This window comes from Ambystoma mexicanum, chromosome 3p (assembly GCF_040938575.1).
Source record: "Ambystoma mexicanum isolate Mex_15411 chromosome 3p, UKY_AmexF1_1, whole genome shotgun sequence".
Lineage (NCBI taxonomy): Eukaryota > Metazoa > Chordata > Amphibia > Caudata > Ambystomatidae > Ambystoma > Ambystoma mexicanum.
The window spans coordinates 161,700,737-161,721,174 of NC_090925.1; the positions used below are offsets into that span (position 1 = coordinate 161,700,737).

A 20,438-nucleotide genomic window follows, 5' to 3' on the forward strand; every position below is an offset into this window, starting at 1 on the left:
AGGACTTGGAGGGTCGTCAGAGGATCGCATGAGGTAGGTTTTCCTACCTTTGGATCCGGTCTCCCTGGTGCTCAGGATCTGAGGGTGCAAGCAAAGTTCCGGTCCTCGATGGAATCTTTTTTGCAACCTCTTCTGGATGAACAATACAACCGCTGATGCTGCACTCCTGAGGACACTGGAACAGGCGTGGGAAAACAAGTTGAAGGGAAGTTACTGGACCCGTCAATGGTAAGGAGCTGAAAGTTTGCAGGGAGTCCTATTGTCCCACAAGTTGAAGACCCTTTGTGGCCCGAAATACAGAACGTTGGTGCTTCTGTCATGGAAGCCCAATCTGGAACTCGTCAGTCCTCTAGGCAGTCCATGGACGCTTCAGAGTGCTCCAACTTGCTAGGGCACCAGAAAACACTGGGCTCACTTGTGCCTACCAGCTCCAGAGGGTTGAAGCACCCACGAGGGCCTTCCGAGGTCAATAGCCAGACAGGGCTCCACCGGGTCTCCAGACAGATTTGATTGCAGGCATCTTCAGGGATTGTCCACAGGTCTTCCTCGGTCTTCACAGCTACAACAGGATACTTGGGTTCTATTCAGATCTGCTAGAATGGCTCTTCTTATCCCAAAGTCCGTTGGGTGATCAGACTCAGCCCTTCAATTGCAAGATCTACCCCGTGTTAGGTAAAGTTTGTATGCAGTACCCTCTCGGACCACTACACACTACAGGTATAGGAAACCAAACCATTGGTATAAGCTTGTACTACACAGTTTTGGTGGCGTGTTGAGCAGCTAGGCTTACCTCAGGAGGGGTCAATGTGAGCTGTAGTGGAGTCACACAGAGATGCACAGTTAAAGGTATTCAAATATACTCTTACACTCAAGGTTTCTTGCATAACCAATTATTAATGTATTTATCAGTCAGTTAGGTAAGCCTTCTTCAGAGGGGAGCAATATAATAGTAACACACAAATACATTTCAACACTGTACACTCTTAGTTTCTAAATCAGTAAAGACCCTTTTGGGATGACCCACAGACACAACCTAAACCCACAGGTGACTTCAATAACTAGGGTGCTGGGGACATTAATATCTTACTGTTAGCATTTAGATTACTCTTAGAAGTTGGCAAAAGGAAAAGGTTATTAGAACAACAAGAGACCACAAATATTCTTAAGCAGGCAAATACGTTTGGATCCTCCATGAAGAGTCATACAATTCAATGGGCTAAGCCAAAGTCAATGGGCAAAAGTCTTGGATAGGATGAAGCATTTCTGGTAAGTAAATGGAAAAGTCTTTGCACAAGTTCTTAGGAGTCTTTGATGAAAAGAAGAATCAAATGTAGGGCCACAAGCTGATTAGACTTATGAGTTGTAGATGTTGCAAGCACTCTACAGTTCGAGGTAAGTTCTCTTAGACTTTTTACAGTACCTTAGAAATGAAGAAAAAGATGCAGCTGAAGACCTCTGTTCCTGTGTAGCTCTGCAGATCTCACTGTTCCTGGTCCTCAGTCGTGGGGACAAGAGGGAGGACATCGGGGGACTCCTGCAATGCACTGGGATGTTCAAAACTTGTAACTGGCAAACTTCACTTTCAGTGGCGGTTCAGTGTTTCAGCTCCTTGCGTCTACCGCAAATAGCAACACCGCAGTTCCTGGCTGTCGAGATGGACTTTCCTCACTTCTGGGCTCCTGCACTCTGTTGCGGGGGCTCAGGCTTGGTCAGTCCTGCTTCCTGGGAGTCCGGAGGATCTTCCAGAAGCTCTAGGCCAGTTTAAAAGCAACACACGCAATCTGGTGTTCCTCTCCCTGGCTATACAGTTTCCAGCAGCAACTCTGTGGAAATTCAACCAGCTCCGAGATGGATGTCCAGATGGCTTACTTTGGAATTGATTGGTCCCACCAACTCAAGGGGAGAAGTTATCCATGCAGTGGCTTCTCTATCGATGCGAACTTGGCTTTTCGGCACTGCCGCAGGGTATCACCGGGCAAACCAACGGTCCAGCAGGCATCCTCTTCAAGTTCTTGTTCAGTTCCTTCATCTAGTGGTCGACTCTGCCTTCCAAGACAAATGACTCTCCTTTTATTCAGTTCTCTCCCATTCATTCCAGCCTAGCTGTCAGTCACCCAGCAGGGTGGCTGTCCTTGCCGGACAGTCAGCCGGCCAATCAGTACAGAGTGCATTTGGGTCTCCTAGGAGACTAACCACAGGGAGTTTTGGGCACCTCCCTAACTTCCTGCCTACCCCAGACACTCTGGAGCCAGAGGCGGGCTTCACTTGTGAATCCCGCTAAAGGCAAAATGAACAAAGAGACCAAACCTGGTTTGGCGCACAGAGTACATCTCAAGAAGGACCTTCCCACAAAGAAATGGTGAAAAAAGAAGACAGGGGTCCAGTTTGGCAAAGATGGCTCCCATTGGTGCTTTACTGTAGCTGCGAGCACAGCCCGTGGTAAAAGCACACCATGGTAGTTCAAACGACACCACTGCTTCAGCCATTCAGTGAGAAAAGGGTAACATAAAAATGTTACATGAGAAGCTAGACAAAGGGATACTAGGTAACCCCTCCAGCACTCTATTGTAAGATATTGTGTGCTGGGTCTAGCAAATTACAAGGTTAAGTAAAGTCAATTTCACTTTATTGCTCTGGGAAACAGTAGTTTAACCAAGAAAAGGTATTTAAACCTTTGGGAAATCTGAAAGATTTCCCCGTGCCACTGCACTGAAGGTGCTGTGCTGTGTGACACAATGTAAAAGATGATGCTTATGGAGTTTGTCAGACTCCACAACCAAAAGAAACACAGTGTACAAAATCACAGTAAAATACATTAGAGAGTGGGAAAAAGGGTTACTCTCTCCAGGGTTAAAAAAACAAGTCCTCAACATCCTGCAACGTTGCTGGGGGTCTCTAAGGTGGAGGGAATTAGCACATTTCTGAGAATTCTCCCTAACACCCCACTCATGCACACCATCAGTGGTCCAATCAGGGACCACTGTGAGTGTCATGCAAGCATGCACACACAAGTTTCAGGCACCTGTATGTGGATTGGCACCCGACAGTCCCAGCCCACTTCCTGGGAGCCACCGCTCATGGTATGCACTAGCCCGTGAAAGCAAGCCTTTCCCGGGCAAGTGCATGACCACAAAAGGATTTTTCTGTACTTGCAGGTCAGGAAGAAGGCTAATAGACAAGATGGCCAAGGAACAAACAAAAAACCTTGTGACACAGCCATTTTGTGACACTATCCACAATCAGTAGCCAAACACAGTAAGGAAAACAAAGTACAGAAAAATATATGAAAAACTAACTGCTGCCACCAGTTTGTCCTTAGGCACAACTTAGGTAACAAAAAATCCTCTTGAATGTAGTCTAGGCTCACACAAAAGAAAACCCATTGCACTGATTGGAAGATGCATTGTGCAATGATAAAAAAGTTACCATGAAAAGTAACAAAGTCAAAAGACTAAGGGAAATAGTTTCCCTCTAGTGACAGCCTGAAGCACTAGTCAGTTCCTCAATAACAGATGAGCAAAATCACAGTGGAGGGAAGCTGAAGGCTTCACTTCACTGTAAAATGTCAGGTCAGTCTGAAAAACAAAAGCAAGACTTTTGGGGGGTCACTAGAATCTGGAGGGAAAGTTGCTAAAAGATAAGCCCTTCCTAACACTGTCTAAGGAGATGGAAGGGTACTCTAGGAGTACACTTACTCAAACGGTTTGGACTTCACCCTTTTTCCATGTTGGTCATTCTTGTGGGTGGGCGTGCTTCTGTCACTGCCACTTTCCTTGATACAGAGACCCACTTTGGTTGGTCTGGTGATCCATGTACACCTCCCCCATATGCAGCATCCACCAGCAGAGGGTGACCCCCGGTTTCTTTCACCACCACCCTGTCATTCACCAAGGTAAGGCCGAGGACCTCTCCTCCCAGTACTTCACACTATTTTGGATGACTATAGATTATTTTAGATATTTTATTTTACTGCATCACCTGGGCCTGAAACATAATTATGGTCTAGGTTATTAGAGTGCCAGGGAAAACACACCAGTGGTTATTTCAATACTCCCATCCTCACAGCCGTGATAACAAAACATATGAAACGATGTGTGATATTATTTTCACCTCATAAGTGTACAGAATAAGTTCTTTAAGGCAGTTCAGTGTGCTGGGATGCTGTATTGCTTAGACATCAAGTGGCTTAAAGAAGCACACTTAGTCAAGCACTTTTCTTTTTGTTTTATTAGCTCCCAGTAACCTTTTAAATGTCAGACAGCTGGTTTAGCAGGCGGACATGGCTAGTGTAAATGACCTTAAGGTGACAGCATTTAGACAACAGAGACACTCTACTGCTGGTGACGTTATTCTCTTAAATGTAGGCCTCTGTGCACCCATCAATACTTCATAACAAAGGGTTTTTGCCTACAGAGCTTTTGCTCAAGTGACAGCTTTGAGCCAAGCACACGTGCCGTCAAGCACAGGTTTGCAGACTTGCACTGATAATATCCAATAACACTGGTCTATCATCATCATCATCATCGTCATTTGTATAGCGCCCTTCACCATTGGTATTGTGCCAACGGGAACGAAGTTCAGGTATGGGAAAATGAGTTTAGCATGCATGTGTGCATTTCGGCCAAAGTGAAATTGGATAGGCTGAGTCATGTCCCTGTTGCCTACCCATGTTAAGCAGGCAAGTGGATCCAGGAAAGGGCTCAGAAATATTATTCTGCTTTTAAACTGGCTGCAAATGAACAAAACCAAAACTGAGCTGACTACGCCAAGGGCATACGCACCCAGAGAGCCTTCTAGCCTGTGCATCATAGCTTGTACATCACTCTCTTTCTATTTTCTGAGCACTCAAGTTAAAGCCCCTCCCAAAATGAAGAACCTATTTGGCACGTTACCCATTGCCCTCATTAATAGTTTGGGAGCATTTTGTTTTTAGAAATGAAGCATACTCCCGTTCATCTCTTGACTGGTGTGTGGAACTAAAACAGATTTTACCTGCCACTGTTAGGGTGGAGGTAGAATTGTGATCTAATTCTGGCAAATTGCAACCAGTAGTGGAGGTAGAATTATGATCCAATTCTGGGAAATTGCAACCAGTATTGTGACCTGGTATTAATACGTATTATGTTTTATTACAGCATGCATTAAATATACCCTAACTTTAAAAATTGCATGTTTTTTCACCAATTCCAGTGATCCCATAGGAGGCCATATTTGTTAACCTTGTGTTTTTTTTCATTTGTGGAAACTCAGATAATGTTTTGTTTTATTCTCCAAAGTGAGCTATGGAAAGTGAGAGGTGCTCTTATGAGTATCGCCCAAAGTAAACTATTGAAAGTGGGAGGTGCTCCTTATAAGGATCCCCCAAAGTAAACTATGGAAAGTGAGAGGTGCTCTTATAAAGATCCCCCAGAGTAAACTATGGAAAGTGGGAGGTGCTCTCATAAGGATCCCCCAAAGTAAACTATGGAAAGTGAGAGGTGCTCTTATAAAGATCCCCCAAAGTAAACTATGGAAAGTGGGAGGTGCTCTTATAAGGCTGTTAGTGATAGTGCCGATCGAGCAGACTTTGAGTTAGTGCTCAGTGTGCGCAAGCTTACCATGTTGATTGGTGCTACAAGGAGACTTGTGTGCATTCAGATGCACTGAGCATTGAGACCACTGAGGTGTCAAGTTTTATTTTCTTATTATGGTGCATCTTTCTTGATGCAGGCAAAATTCTATCCTGATGAAGGACAATCAGGTCCGAAATGCATTGGCCATATTGGCATCTTCCTGTACATTTAAGTAAAATTATGTGACCTGACTATATATTGTATATGAATTAACATTATTTTTTAGAGAAATTGATATTTGCACTGTATGGATTGTTTTATTACTTACTAGGCTGTATTGCCAGAGAGGGTGTGCAATCTGTACTTGGGACTGGCTGCCCAGGTCATTGTAGATGTATCTTGGGTGTCTAATGCAGAGCAATTAGTTGAGTGGTTTGCACCCCAATGTATTAATGCCTATTTGACTTATTGATGTATTGATTGAAGAATATTGGATAACTTAGTGGCACCCACCGACAACTTGTTATTTAGGTGCCATTTGGGTTCATTGCAAATCTTTGCTTGTGAGATAGCACAAGTGCAACAGCAAGCAGCAAAGGGTGCAGAATCCGGCAGTGGGTTACATTGTTGGCTGGTGAAGTGAGATCATGTGTTAAATGCCTTTAAACCATTGCAGTGGTTAGCAGTCACAAAAGGGTCAATTTTTAAGGCATTTTGCTGACTGCATATATGCATCCATGCAGGTGCCCTCCGTTGGAGATCTTTTTGGACTGTATTTAGTATTGTGTGGTATTTTGGTATGATGGTAGTTTTCGTATCTCTTGGCAATATATTGTGGTAAACTTGTTGGGGTATTTTTATAGTGGTGAGACTAATTTCAGAACACTGTCTAATAATTATTCCACCAGGGTAACTAACGGTAAACAGATACTGCACTCAGTACACTCTAAATAATTTGCTCATGCTCTCCTGTGATATTTTATCTACAATATTATTCTTATGCCTTTTTGGCTGTGTTTCAAAATATTCAGTGCAATTTAGCCCATTAAAATAGCATCGTGGAGCAGAGCAAAATCGATCTAGCATGTGTTCTGTGTATTGGCATCTATTTAGATTCAGCCTGAGTCTCATACCCGTGAGTCACATATGAGTCTCACACCCTTGACCCTAGTTAAAATTCAAGCCTTCGCTAAAATGTGGACGATCAAATGCAGAGCTACCTTATATTTCCTACACCTCATACAACTTGACTAAGTTCATCACTCATTAAATCGACACCTTTCTGTACCAAAAGCATGATTTCCTTCCGGGGTTGGATGGTGGTTAGGTGTGTGGTTGGAAATCTGTAGTGCTGAGACCTTAACAAAAGTATAACCGACCACTGTCCAATTATTTTGTAAAGTTATACCTATCCTTTTGGAAGGCACTGCAAACCCGCCTTTTTCTTTAGAGTCACTCTCCCCAGCCAAGTTCAGCTCTGCTTGCATTACTGGTCAGCGCAAAGAGTTGATGTCTTTGGGGATCATACATTTGCTCGTATGCTGGTGGTAAACCTCCCAGGATACCAGCAAATGGAATTACTGAACCAGCACTCGGTTCGGCAGTATTGCAGCCAGATTCTGTGAGTTGGTAACCAGTTCAAGGCCCCATTCGATGGAGTCCTATTGGACTCCAGGGCAGTATTATAAAAGACTTTACCAGACTTCAACAGTATTACACGTGCCTGTATTACCGGCACCTGTAATGCCGGTGATATTTGCCAGTATTACTGAAAACTTGTAGTTGGCTGGTGCTCTAACATGCCGATATATGTTAATACTGGCACGGAATTACTGCACTGACAAACTCATAATGAGCTCCTTTGTGTAGAGGACTCACTCTCTTCACTCTAGCACTTCTGATCCTTAGCTACATCGTTTCTTCAGTCTGTCCCTTTTGACAAAGTCAAATCAGATAGGCTAGGGAATGAGACGTTTGAGACCCTGGTCTCCCGGCCTTAGGGCACCACCAACTGCTACATGATGCTGCCCCCAGCGGTAGTGTATTGAGGTTTCCGCAGACCCTCCATTCCAACCCTATCCTCGAGTGTTCTATTTTACCAGACACCTTCCCAGTCCCAGAGCTGTAGCATGCAGCTAGGATAAGGAGACCTCCAGAGCTATGCAAACCTGGCTTGCAACCCCCTGTTTGTGGTACACCATGAGCCACAGAATGTCCTTGATTGTCAACAATTGGCTTTCAATGACAGTTGTGTAGGCTTGGTTCGTGGAGAGCACTGCGAGCTGGCCAAGCACAAACTCCAGAATACTTTCAGTCCAAATGACAGTGCTAGGAATCTGGCAGCAGCACAGACCAGCAGTGCCATCCTGGAATCAGGCACATCTGAAGGAAGGTCTTCCTGACTCCAAGATGGCGGTCTGTCCTCCTATTTCCTTGTAGTGCAAAACCGTGCTCGGCACCGCAAGTGAAAACCTAGGCAAGAAATGTAGTTTGCAAATGTCCCCACCACTCAGAAGAATCATTCCGAATAGTCCAACAGCTGGTGCTCACAAGACCAATTACAATCCTTGACGGGACATAAAAGGAAACCCAAGCCAGAGGGGAGTGTGAGAGTTAAGAAATTGTTGGCAAGCATGAAGAGAGGGGAGAGAGGAAGAAGGGGGACATAGAAGGGAGAAGAATGTTAAGTGCTAGGAACAGAGAAATGAGAAGAGACAGATCAACACCAGGAGCAGGTGGACAAACCCCAATGAGAGGAGTATGATGAGAAGACATACCTAGAGAGTGGATGATGACTTGCATAAGCATCAGGAGAGTGAGGACAGAGGGGAAGAGAAGGATGGGAATCTCCTAGAGAGTGAGGTAGGGTGATAAGAGGCTATGCACCAGCCTTATAGAGTAATCTGAGAAGAAGAGGGAAAACACGTAGGAAATAGTAGGAGGAGGCGGAACAACAACACAGTGAAGGGAAAGGAAGTGAACAGGCAGCCAGAGAGGTGGAGCAGTAGACATGGAAGAGGTGTGCCAGGGAGCACAAGGGTAATGAAAGAAACGGTGGCCAGTTTAAAGAACTGTGCTCAGCATATCTTTCAGAACTTGTTGAGAAGCTGGTTGCTGAAAGGGGCAGGAACAAGTGGCACCTCAAGACAATGCAAGGTAGATTCCTCCTATTATATGAGAACCGGAAGAGCACGGGATAAACTGCCCAGAAAGAGTAAATAATGTTGACTTTCGTAAAGGCATGCGTTCGGAGAAACCACCACCTTCAGGAGGAGAACACAGAAGAAGCTAGAGGTACCGTTCCTGAACACCTCCACCAGCTGACCTTGGAGTTCTGAGGCCGTTCATGCCAACATCATGGCTCGAAATGAAGATTCGATGAGCAGGAGCTAAAACCAGTTCCTGGGTGCCGGGCATCACACATTAGGCAGGAACTACCACTGGGGAGCGAGGAGCGAGTACACAGCATGCAGCAAATCTAACCTCCACATGAGATGCACACTTTTCCTTTTGCCCATTATCTATGATCCATTCTGATTAACTGGGTACGAGGTGTGTCCTAATTCTTCTTTCTTAACATTCTCAAATACTCAGTTAAAGTTACATAAGCATATTTGTAAGGCATTAATTGGCGTGGGGGGGAGACACAAGGAGCTCCTACTCGCTGTTTTCAAGCTTCTCTGATGCTAGAAGTATTAATTAAATAGTTCCCAGATATTTCAACCCTGCAATATGCCTCATACCAGTCAGGAGATGCTCGTACAGACCTTGTTTTAACTTTTGTTTCCTGGGGTCTGTAGTCCTTGGTTTATAATGTGGAAATCTGAGACTGCAAGTCCCAGAATGCAATGTTAAAACCAGGAATGTATGTAGGTGTGTGGTATTGGTAGGAGAGTTGAGGATGACCAATTTGACACCCTGACAAATCCAGCACCAGTAGAAAAAGACACAGAGTAATCTGTGAATAATGTCAGGAACCTGCCATGGATGGAATGAAGCCCTGACGTAGGAAGAGCGGCCAGGACTGAGGACTACGGGTCTGAAGAGCTAGGTTAGGACAGGTCTATTATGGGAAAACCCTTCCACCATTGTTTCATAGCCCAAGCCATTTTAGGCGGAACAAGAATAAAGAAGTTGTAGCCAGAGCAGGGCCATCCATGTGACAGCCTGGGGTGCCATTAGCTTCTTGCTATGCCAGCTCGGGGGAGTCTTTCAAGGTCTCCACTAAGCTATTTAAATTAAATACGGCCCCCTTTTCGCATCAACGGCAATTATGTGCCACCGCCGCATGACCATCGGTGCAGAGGTGTGTGGGGGAAGATTTTTGTTATGCTACCCGGGGCGTTGCCACCTCTAGGGCCGGCCCTGGTTGTAGCACATGAACTGGCTTTAAGTTGTCTTTTGACCCTCGTCCGTGACACCCTTCAGTTACTACTGATGTACATCCCAGACAATATCTGTCTTTGTGCAGGAACTAAAAACTAAAGAAATTGTTACAATTTTGCTGAACTGGTTTACAATTACAATAAAGTTACTGCAACCAAAACCAAATACAGATGCTGGAAAGAAGGGTCCGATTAAAGAGAGGGTTATTTGATTCCCCAAAAAGTTACTATGAGTAACTCTGATTTATTTATAGTAAGTAGGAGTACTCGTAGCAACCTTTTAGGCATCAAATAATTCTCTCCTGGCGTTAGGGCGGAGTTACTTCTTTAACAATCCCCTTGTTTCCGTTTGCACTGAGGTCAGCAAAAAGACAATCCTTGCACTGTGGGGTTGATTTGTGTACCTTTGTGTAACTTTTGTATGCATTTATGTTTTGACACAAGTATGGATTATTCTTGCATTGTGACCTGCACACGTCACACTTATTGATTCGCATAATGAATGAATGCTTGTGCATATATTGATATGTGTGTCTAGTTTGAGAAAGCGTGCCACTTCACTTTATTAATTGAAAATCACCAAGCCAATTGTTTTCATGTTTGTTAATTGGATACAATTGTTGGGTTGTGTGTGGGTTGGCATATTACATGGGCATTTTAGAACCAGGACACACTGCTGCCCATTCACAGTTTATTCTTTCTTGTATTCAAAGTTGTATCGAGAAACCACAGAAATCCAGAGAATCTAAAACATGATGGGGGTGCGGAAAAAGCTGTTATCCTTCCAGTATGTCCTGACGGATGGGTTTGGTACCGTGGGAAATGCTACAACTTCTCCAAGAAGGAAGGCGACTGGGCGACCTGCAACGCTGTATGCACTGCCTACAATTCGTCTTTGGCGGTCTTTGAAACAGACGTTGAACTGGTAAGACGCTCATAGCTGCACTTGCCCACTCACTCTCCATCTACGCTAAGCCGCCTCAAAAGACCTTTAGTCATATACCATTCTCTGTCCCCCAAGACTGGACAACCTTTGACCTCGGCTTCCAACCAGTAGTACTGAAGTTAGTTAGTGCTTGCATTCAGCGACCAGGCTTGTGAAGACAACAGAATGAAGCAAGTCAAGGGAAGACTGTTTGTATTATTGAGTAGGTGACCAGAGAGGAGTAGTCGTAGTAACCACAGTGATCCGCTTACGCCATCATGAAGAGGTGGAAAGCGTTATAGATACAGAAATGACCGTACCCAAAGCACGTTAGCCTTCAGATCCGGGCTGTTCCTTCGTGCCCAAGTGTCTCTGCCAAACCCATAGAATACACCTCAGTACCAGGCTATTCTGACTTGCACATATCAACACTACAGGTTTTGCATCTGCCTCTCCCTCTATCCCACTAAATACTGTGCCATCTTCTTACAAAGCTGCACACAGAGAGGCTAACAATGCTGTAAGACTATATTACATTGTGAATCCACCTGTGACCATTATGAGCGGCCTATCAGGACCTAAGCATCAAGAGGTACCTGGTTACGGCCCTGATCTCCCATGTACATCAATGATTAGGGTACGTTTTCTGGATAGACATACATTCACACGCATTACATTTAACTTTCTATCACAAAACATTGTATTGATTGATCATATTCTTGTTAAAAACTGTCTATAGCATGCATGTGCAAAGAAATATACATGTAGGAGAGCCAGGACGACTCAATACATAAACAATTGACATACATGTTAAATCTCAACAGATAAGAGTGATGACATACAATAACTAACATTGGACTACACACAGGAAAAACTAACAAAAGCAATCAAGTGATTCTTCCCTCACATATGTGCAATGAAATAGTTGAAGGGTGATTCTGCTGTTGTCTCTCTGGTAACAACCTTGCAATTGGAGTGCACCCTGAATCTGACCACATTAAATGTTCAATTTTACAATGCATCTCTTAACATTGCGTGAACAAGATGTCGACACACAGTGTTTCAGCCTCAAGACATTAAAATAGAAAATTACTTTTTCTTAGAGTCTGAGGCACAGCCCATCTGTGCAGCATTAGAACATTAGTCAAAGACTGCATGTTCATATTTGGAATGGGCTAGTCTTTTATTTGATAGTATTCTCATTATTATGATTCTTCCTCAATTTCTCTTGAATTTTCCAAGTGCTGATTTCAGTATGCATAGGGAGAACATCTGTTGCCACTTTATTTCCAACCTAGCCACGCAGACTGAGCCTTTGCGAGCCCTCATAAAGAACACGAATAGGTGTGGAGCCCAAAGGAACAAGCTCCATTCAAACATACCAAACCCGTCTGGCCGAAGATCCCGGCCATGGCATTCTTTGACCCCTCCAGATAGTCAGAGTTCATAGTAGACTTCATCTGGTGGTTTGGGGGCAGTCCTAGTTCAGCTGAACAGTATTGCCACATGGGAACAGTAAGGAACTCATGATGGCAGCAAGTATGGCAGACACAAGATGCTCAGAGGTCAAGGGTGTTAATTAAACTGTTTGCAGGTTGGAAAAAACACCTGTGCGAAACTGAAATCTAAGATGGGAGCAAGTGCCGGCTATGAAATGAAAAATTAGGAAGTCCTAGTGGCGTTGTGTCAAAATAAAAGAGCCTATACTAAGAAACCTATTGCCAAACCTTACAACTAATACAAAAAGGGGTGCGGGATAGTTCTCAAGAAAAGAAAGAAGTGTTCTCAAATAGTATGTCAGGATGCAGTGGCCTGGGTCTCCCTTCCCCACATTTTGTGAATGAGGTAAAATGGGAGCTTGGAGCACAGTACAATACTGGGGCTTCTCCAGCATGAGACAAAAGTTCCAACGGCAGCTCCCAGAATCGTCGATGGCCAATGGCCAAGTCTTCTTTCCTTTGAAAGTCTCTTGCCTTCGAGGGCCTAACGTGTTCAAAATGTCTAAAACAAAAGTTCCTTTAACCAAATGAATGTTCTTTAGGGTGATAATGGTTCACCCTCTGGGTCCCCCTCTTCTGGGCGCTGACCCTTCTCAATTGTTAACCACAGTTTCACGTAGGGTGATGGCCTCACCCCTGGGTCCCCCTCTTCTGGGCGCCGACCCCCCACTTATCGTGTTCCTCAATTTTCATATCAGTTCTCTTCCCAATGAACTTTAGATAATAGCTACACCCCCGGATCTCCCTCGGCCGGGCTCGGACCCCTCTTGATTGTCAGTACTTGGGTGATGGCTTCACCCCCAGATACCCCTCGGTCGGGTTCGGATAGCTTCACCCCTCTCGTCTGCATCCCTAGGTCGGGTTCACTCTTGCCAACTTCACATACACAATCGTTTCCGGGATTCACCTCCCTTTCGTTCACACAATTTGTAGATCAGTCTTTCGATTGTACAGGGATTTTTCTTGACCCTAGGTATGACCACTTTGACCTATTTCGGTGGCCCGCCTATGGCCTTCTGGTATTTGTAGTTTTCCTCAGATGGGGATCGATCAGAGTCTCTTGAGTTAGCACCCACATCGTGCTGGTTTCCTTCGGTAGCTGGTCTCCCCTTTAATACTTTAACAGTTATCTATAGTCCATTGAACGTGGTTCAAACTTGCCACTTTGTGATTCTCACTCAACACAGGCCGGTTCTTATCATTTCCCCTTCGACTCACCGGCTGTGATGAACTGCTTGGATTTTCTTCTTCATTAGAGTCAAGACCGGTACCGTGACTTCCCTCGCTCCTGCTTATCGGCATAGACTTTCTCTGTGTACCGTTGACATCTGCTCACAACACTTGTGCTATTGTTCGTGGTCTTATGCTTTCTTCCTCGAAGGTTCTGCAGGTTTGGAATGAAAAGGTCAAGGTCACTTCTCTCCTCGCCACTCTCTCAATTCCTGCCGCCTTTCTCCTTCTCTTGAACTGCAGCGCCTGATTAGCCACCTCGTCGTGTTGTCTGTCGTGCTCGTCTTGCTCGTACTGTGCTCTCTTGCTCCACCTTTTATCCCTATGGGGAAAAGGAAGGGCTGTCAGGTGTGTGTGATTTAAGTCAATTGCCTGACTTTGCCTGACCCTTGTGTCGAGACATGTCAGGTAAACAGTTTTATTACAAGTCTGTTGTGCAAAGGTGTTTGTGTCAGGGAGGGGAGAAGTTGGAGAATTTGAGTATCCTACAGGGTATGATGGGCAAGATTTGCAAAATGGACGAGAATGACTAGGATGGAGAACAGAACATAGGGGATTGTGGGAACGGCAGTATTCTGTCATAACAGATTGGGATTTTGGAAGATGACAATCAGAGGGACAGGATTGGTAGGGTTTGTGAAGCAAACAGGAGTAGCTGGAATCATGGAATTAACTGAGGGGATTGTGGGAATCGTAGTATTCTATCAATGCAGTATACTGGGGTTTTGGGAATTAATAATTAGAGGGACGTGAAGTAGAATGATTGGGAGTATTTAGATAGGGAACAGAAAAGCAAGGATTCTGAGAAAGATGGTTTCTGAATACAACAGGGTATATAATAGATTCAGCAGAGGCGGAGGGGATGGTTGATTCTTGAAAGGGAAGTTTATCGGGTGGACGGGAGGTCGATTTACTACAGCCCATAAAAGCCTTGGGGACCTCGTCCCTTTCTCTGGTATAGTACCGCATCTCACCTGGGGCATTTCCCAGAGTACAACCCCGGGCTCCCCTACCCAGGTGATCCTCCCTCGCTCATCCACCCCCAGGGTTGGGATCTGAGAGCACCAGCCCTTCCCTGGCCACCTGAATAAGGGATTCATGAGGTCGACCTGGGAGAATTCCCTCGGGTTTCTTGCAGGACCCCTAGCATAAGCCACAGAACAACAATACTCAAAAACAGAACTTGGAAAGCTGGCTGTTCCGTTGGGATGTCACCATTTCCATTTGTAAATTTTTGGTCACCCCATTACAGTCACCCATTAGACTTGGTTTTGGGCAGGTGCACATATAACCCACTGATTATTTATGAAGGTACTCTTCATCCAAGACACCTGTGGATGAAGACATTGATGATGAAATTAAAGAGCTTGTCAACATTCTGTGGGATGGCAGTGGTCACTACAGGAAAGAGCAACAGCTCCGGCACTACAAGAGGGAATGCAAGAGTCCTCCAACAATTGGCTACTGGGCAATTCCTTTCCAAACACAACTGATGAGCAGCTGCAACCCAGCATTTCCAAACCTTTCAAGCTGAACTGTCAGCAGGCTAGGAGGGGGGCCAACTACTGGGGTCCAGACTGGTCATCCCTTCAGAGTTTATTCCGTAGGTATTCCACTAAGCTCACTTGGGAAATCAGGAGGCCAGCAAGAGCTAAGCCAGACTTTGGGAAAATGTGTGGTTTCCTGAACTCAAAAACGAGGTGGACCTACTCCTAGCCAGCTGCTGGTGGTATCAAGCAGCGTTTGACATGTCACCACATCTTTGAGTCTCCCCAGAGAGCCACTGCCATATTGCAAGTTCTAAGTATTGATTTTGGAACAGTGCAACTTACCACTCACATTCTCGTCATGCTCAATGAATTCTCTGAGTACCCAGAATTTAGATTTGTGTCAAGTACGGTTGCCGAAGTGCTCATACGGATTCTGGAAAAAAAATGGATTTGCATCCCCTTTCTTATCGAAGTCCGTGCTCTCTGGACTGCCATCCCAAGAGGATAGTGCACTTGCTCAAACTGGACCATGAGTCCAGACAGCTAAGAATGATTGATGTTGAACAGGTACGTCAAAAACACGTACAGACCAACCAACAAGAGAGAAGCCAAAGTGCACCCAGAAATGCATACATAGTAGTAGGGGGATCAGGTGCTCGTACACAATCGGCAACTGCAAAACAAGCTCTGTCTCCCTCATAAGACAGCTCCTGGGACAGTCGTAGAACCTAAGGAAGCAAAGGTTTCCTCCAGAGGCAACGGGCCCACAGTGACCAGGACCTGCAGCTGGTTCTGCAAGTTCAGAAACCCTGACAATCGGCTTGCGACAAGAGTATCGTAAATCTGGGAAGAAGATGATGTGAGTAGTACCCTGGGGGATGATTCTAAATCCTCCTGAGATTCCAGTGGTTGACTAAGCCAAAGGGTATCAGAGATCTGGGAAGAAGATGATGTGAGTAGTACCCTGGGGGATGATTCTAAATCCTCCCGAGATTCCAGTGGTTGACTAAGCCAAAGGGTATCAGAGATCTGGGAAGAAGATGATGTGAGTAGTACCCTGGGGGATGATTCTAAATCCTTCCGAGAGCCTAGTGGTTGACTAAGCCAGAGAAGGAGGTGATTTCCAGGAAGATATTACTGAACGGCAGTCAAATATGGATCCTACACAATCCACTATGGAACAACCATCCCGATACCCACGATGGGAGCACCAAAGGGCTCCGGCCAAGCTGAGGGGCTATATGGATGCTCATTGAAGTAGTGCCGTGATTACGATGTGTTCATTAAACAAATGTTATGATGAGAGAGTCGTGGGCGGGAAGACCTGCGACTGAAAGAAGTGACATTGCATACGTCAATAATGGATGCCTTTCCCTTCTTTAGACAAGATCAGTGTTGCACCAGACACTGCACATTTATTTATTTATTTGCTGCCCTCCTCACGGAACCTGAACGACGCAATAACATGGGCAACTCAGAGAAACGGCTGAATGCTGTTCGTATATGTCTGCTTGTACTTCTCGGTCTCCCTCAGTTTGAAGAATTAGGGTGACTCATTGGGTCCGCTTGAATCAGAGTTTGTTTCCTTGTTTTCTTATTTTTTACTAAAAGGAACTGTTCAATCGATAAAAGTCTAATAGAAAAGGAACAAAGACTTTCAGGTCACGTTTCGTTGGGGTGGGTTTTTAAGGGTAAAAAAACGGGGGGTTAGGAGGGACCCCCCAAAAATATAACAGTACAAAAAAATGCATTGGATGCAAACATTTTCGATGGATAATTTTCGATGGAAAAAAACTTTTGTTGGAAAGATTTTGTTGGAAAGACCATAAACCCATTATGGGCTGAAGCTTCCATACACAGTAACACTAAACAGCCAGTAGCTGAAGGAGACCTCTGTGGGCGTGGTTTGGGTAAAATGCTCAGAAGTGTTATTATGACCGTTCGTAGATAATGGATGGGTTAAAGCCAACGAACACTCACAGTCTATGTGCCGATCCTCCTAATCCATCTCTCTGCAATCTCATACCAATATTTTAGCCTCACTTGATTTCACTAGCGTGACACCTTTAAACCAAAAGTAAGAAGACTGAGAATCTCACACCTGACACGGGCAGCATGTAGATCGCTGAAGTCAAGCCAGGCACCTCTACAGTCCAGACACCATGCCTGAGATTGCCTCAAAAATCAGTTTTGATGTAAATAAAAGCCCCATGGTGAGTTACTGGGAGGACTGTCGCATGCCCTACAGATCACTGGCACTCATTGACAAATAAACATGGGGTGTGTTTGCCTTGTGCCTACTGTTACTGAGAGCCCCTTATATGGGCATGAGGGACGGGCAGGGGCATGGAGAAATGAACGGAACAACATGCCTTAAAAAGTTCATCATTTTAAGTTTTGCCACCTTCTCCGCCATCCTTTTCATCTAGTGCTAACTGATTACCCAAGAGGGTTTAATTATTTTCTTGGCAGCAAACTGCACATAATGAGTGGATGCATTTTACATGTAGTGCTAAGAAGTTAAATCCTTAATGGCAAGCACATGCGTCCTATATCTCCACATTTCACTGTTTTCCCTACAGACTAAATCCTCTTACCTAGGCGATTCGCCAGTAAAAGCATTTCTTTGAATAATTGGGTGAAGAAAGCTTGAAATCAAAGTGATCGAGCTGCATAAAAACAGAAGAGTTACTCACGGACCGGTCGGGGTCGTGAGGAGAGAGTCGGGTCGGCGTACATTTCTAGAGTGGCTCGGCCTCTGGAAGGGCGGGATGGACATCCGGTCATATACGACATCCTGCCAGGTGAGGCCAGTTGGGCTGGACCTGGACCGTGGGCAGAAGCATGTCCATAGCAAGCAACATGCCCCGGTAATTCGGGACATGCTCACCCAGTCCTGTTTTTCTTTTCTTTTCCTCCTGGCCAAGATTTTTAATGGAAAATACAAAACTGCTAGTCCCAGAATAGAAGTAATAAAAATTAAACTGGTTGCACCGCTCGCAAATGGCATTGGACATGTTGATAACATGGAGGTTTGCTTAGTTGGAAGCCATTAATATTAGATCAGTGTCTTAAGTGAGCATTTAGAGTTTCTACCTAGCTGATGACCATGGTCTACCAGCGTAAGATATATCGCAAGACACTTAGTTTCGATGATGCCTTATCAATGTCTGTGCAACCAGCTTATTTTCTTTGCTATGATGAAATTAAGAGCGCAAGTAAAATCATTTTGAAATTTTGCAAGAAACTCTTTAGCCTGCAGCATGCATACTTACGAAGTCTATTGGAGGGTTATGCAATTTATGCCTCTCCAGATGTTTTGGACTACAACTTCCATCAGCCATATACAGCTTAGTTAATGGTGAGGGATCATGGGCGTTCTAGTGCAAAACATCTAAAGATCCATAGGTTGCAAATCCCTGCTCTTCTCTATTTTCTTTGTAACACAGTTACCGGGTAGTCTCACTTTTTGTTCAATAAGAACTACCCTTTCTGAATGCATGGGAGCGGGACACTAAGAAGCCTCACTAATGTTCTTAAACTCTTGCTCTTAAGAGATCTTTACTGGTTAGATGAATGCCTTCCCATACAAACATTTCTTATTGATTTTCTTCTGGGGATCCTCTCTGAATCATGTAAGATCTTACAAAACTCCTACTGGCATCTTTAAAAAAAATTGTAAGAATGGAATCAATATTTGGATGTCATTTAAGTTCTTAGAAAGGCCTATTATTCCCATAATCCCACTAGTTTCTCACAAGTTCTTATAAGCAACGTACAGGAAAGTTATAATGCATGTTTGTGCAGGTTGCTGGCAAAGTGAAGAGCAGGAGGCCTCAGTCAGTTGTTTGCAAAGAGTTTAAACCTGGCTTTGGAGCTATGCCAGTATTACGCTTCTTAAAGCCCAGAGCCCAAATGCAGGGCCAGCTATGTTTTTCCAACATGGACATTAACTGGGAACCTTTGAGATTGCTGGGCCGATCAAATGGTCGAAAAGGCTGCAAATGTTCCGCTAACAAATGCTGTGACCAGCTCGGGACATATTCAGGGGTGGAGTAGGACCCCAAAGGGGCTCTGGTTTGAAAGGTTTTAAGAGTGGCCCCATATTGCATAGAACGAGAAGCTAGAAACCCCAATCCCTCTATGGAAAGTTTGGAGGCGCCAATCGGTGCATTTTGAAGCACGTTTATCCATATATAGTGACTAAAAACGAATGTTTTAAACATTTGAATTTTATTTGGAGGACATGGGTAGAGATGAATTTTCCCTAACATCCAAACCAAGGAAATGTAGTTATCCAAGAATCTCTGTTCCACCCGCCCCTCCCCCTTAATCCCAGTCAGAACCCATAGGTTGATATGCTACCCTGGCAGCAATTCAAATTAGAAAAGGGAACTCCTCTGACATCCACTGGTTGCTCTCATCCCTGCCGGAAGAGAATAATGACCAAGTGGCATTTCAAGGGCATCTTTGGATGCCCATGATGAGGGTCCTTGTGTTCTAGAATAGGCACATGCCCCATTTGAATAATAAGCGCCACAAGGAAGATTTTCAGTCTCCGGTAATAATGTAGGACACGGATCAGCAGCCACATGAAAAAGCTACACATGCCTCGGCATAGACACAGAACGCCGATTGGCAGCTTCGTGGAGTGGGTAAGTGCTCAATCAGTGATACTGGAACAAGATGGACACCAACATGGAAGGTACACAAACCAATGCACAGATAGAGGATATGCCTTAGAAATTGCCAGGAAGGTGTCCAGACCTGGATATAGAGTGAGATTAAAAGAGGGCCACGGTTTTCAAGTGGTGTTGCCATAAGGGAGCCAAGAAACACATGACTTTGTGGTGTACAATATATGAATGTTCAGTGTTATATATGAAGCAACACAATAGCCAGTCCAACCATAAAGGATATCTTTTAGAAGTGCATACCCTGAGAACTGAAATACCCTTAGGAGCAGACAATTGTTTGGGCACTGGGTGTAATCCTGGGGCGTGCTCTGCAGAAACAATCAGGTCAATGTGAAGCTCTGCAGAGGGTAAGGGGCACTGGCAGGCTGGGACCCAAGGGCAGGGCAAAGACGCCTGGCAGCGGGCGACGGGAATCCATGAAGGAGGGATGTGGGAATTGGCAGCAATCAAGAGAGAGCGGGGTAAAGATGATACGTAGGAGGATGCATGTGAGACTGTAACCAGAGAGGGGCAGGAATGCCGGGATGAATATGGTGGACTGGGAGGGTTAGCAGGGAATGGAGATGTGGTGGGAATCAGATAAAATAGATGCTCCCAGACCGGAGGAGAGATCACTGCACATATCCATAGGAGCCACTGCACAAACCACATCAGTACAAT

At 44.8% G+C, this 20,438-nt stretch overlaps 1 protein-coding gene across 3 annotated transcripts in view; it reads left to right on the forward strand.

The window, feature by feature from the left end:
* LOC138580194 (C-type lectin domain family 2 member B-like) overlaps positions 1-20,438 on the forward strand; it is a 128,101-nt gene that overhangs the window by 55,470 nt on the left and 52,193 nt on the right. For all 3 annotated transcript variants that reach the window (XM_069650533.1, XM_069650536.1, XM_069650535.1), the window contains exon 3: positions 10,651-10,862. In XM_069650533.1, the coding sequence (XP_069506634.1) occupies positions 10,651-10,862 (212 nt within the window). The remainder of the gene's footprint in view (positions 1-10,650; positions 10,863-20,438) is intronic.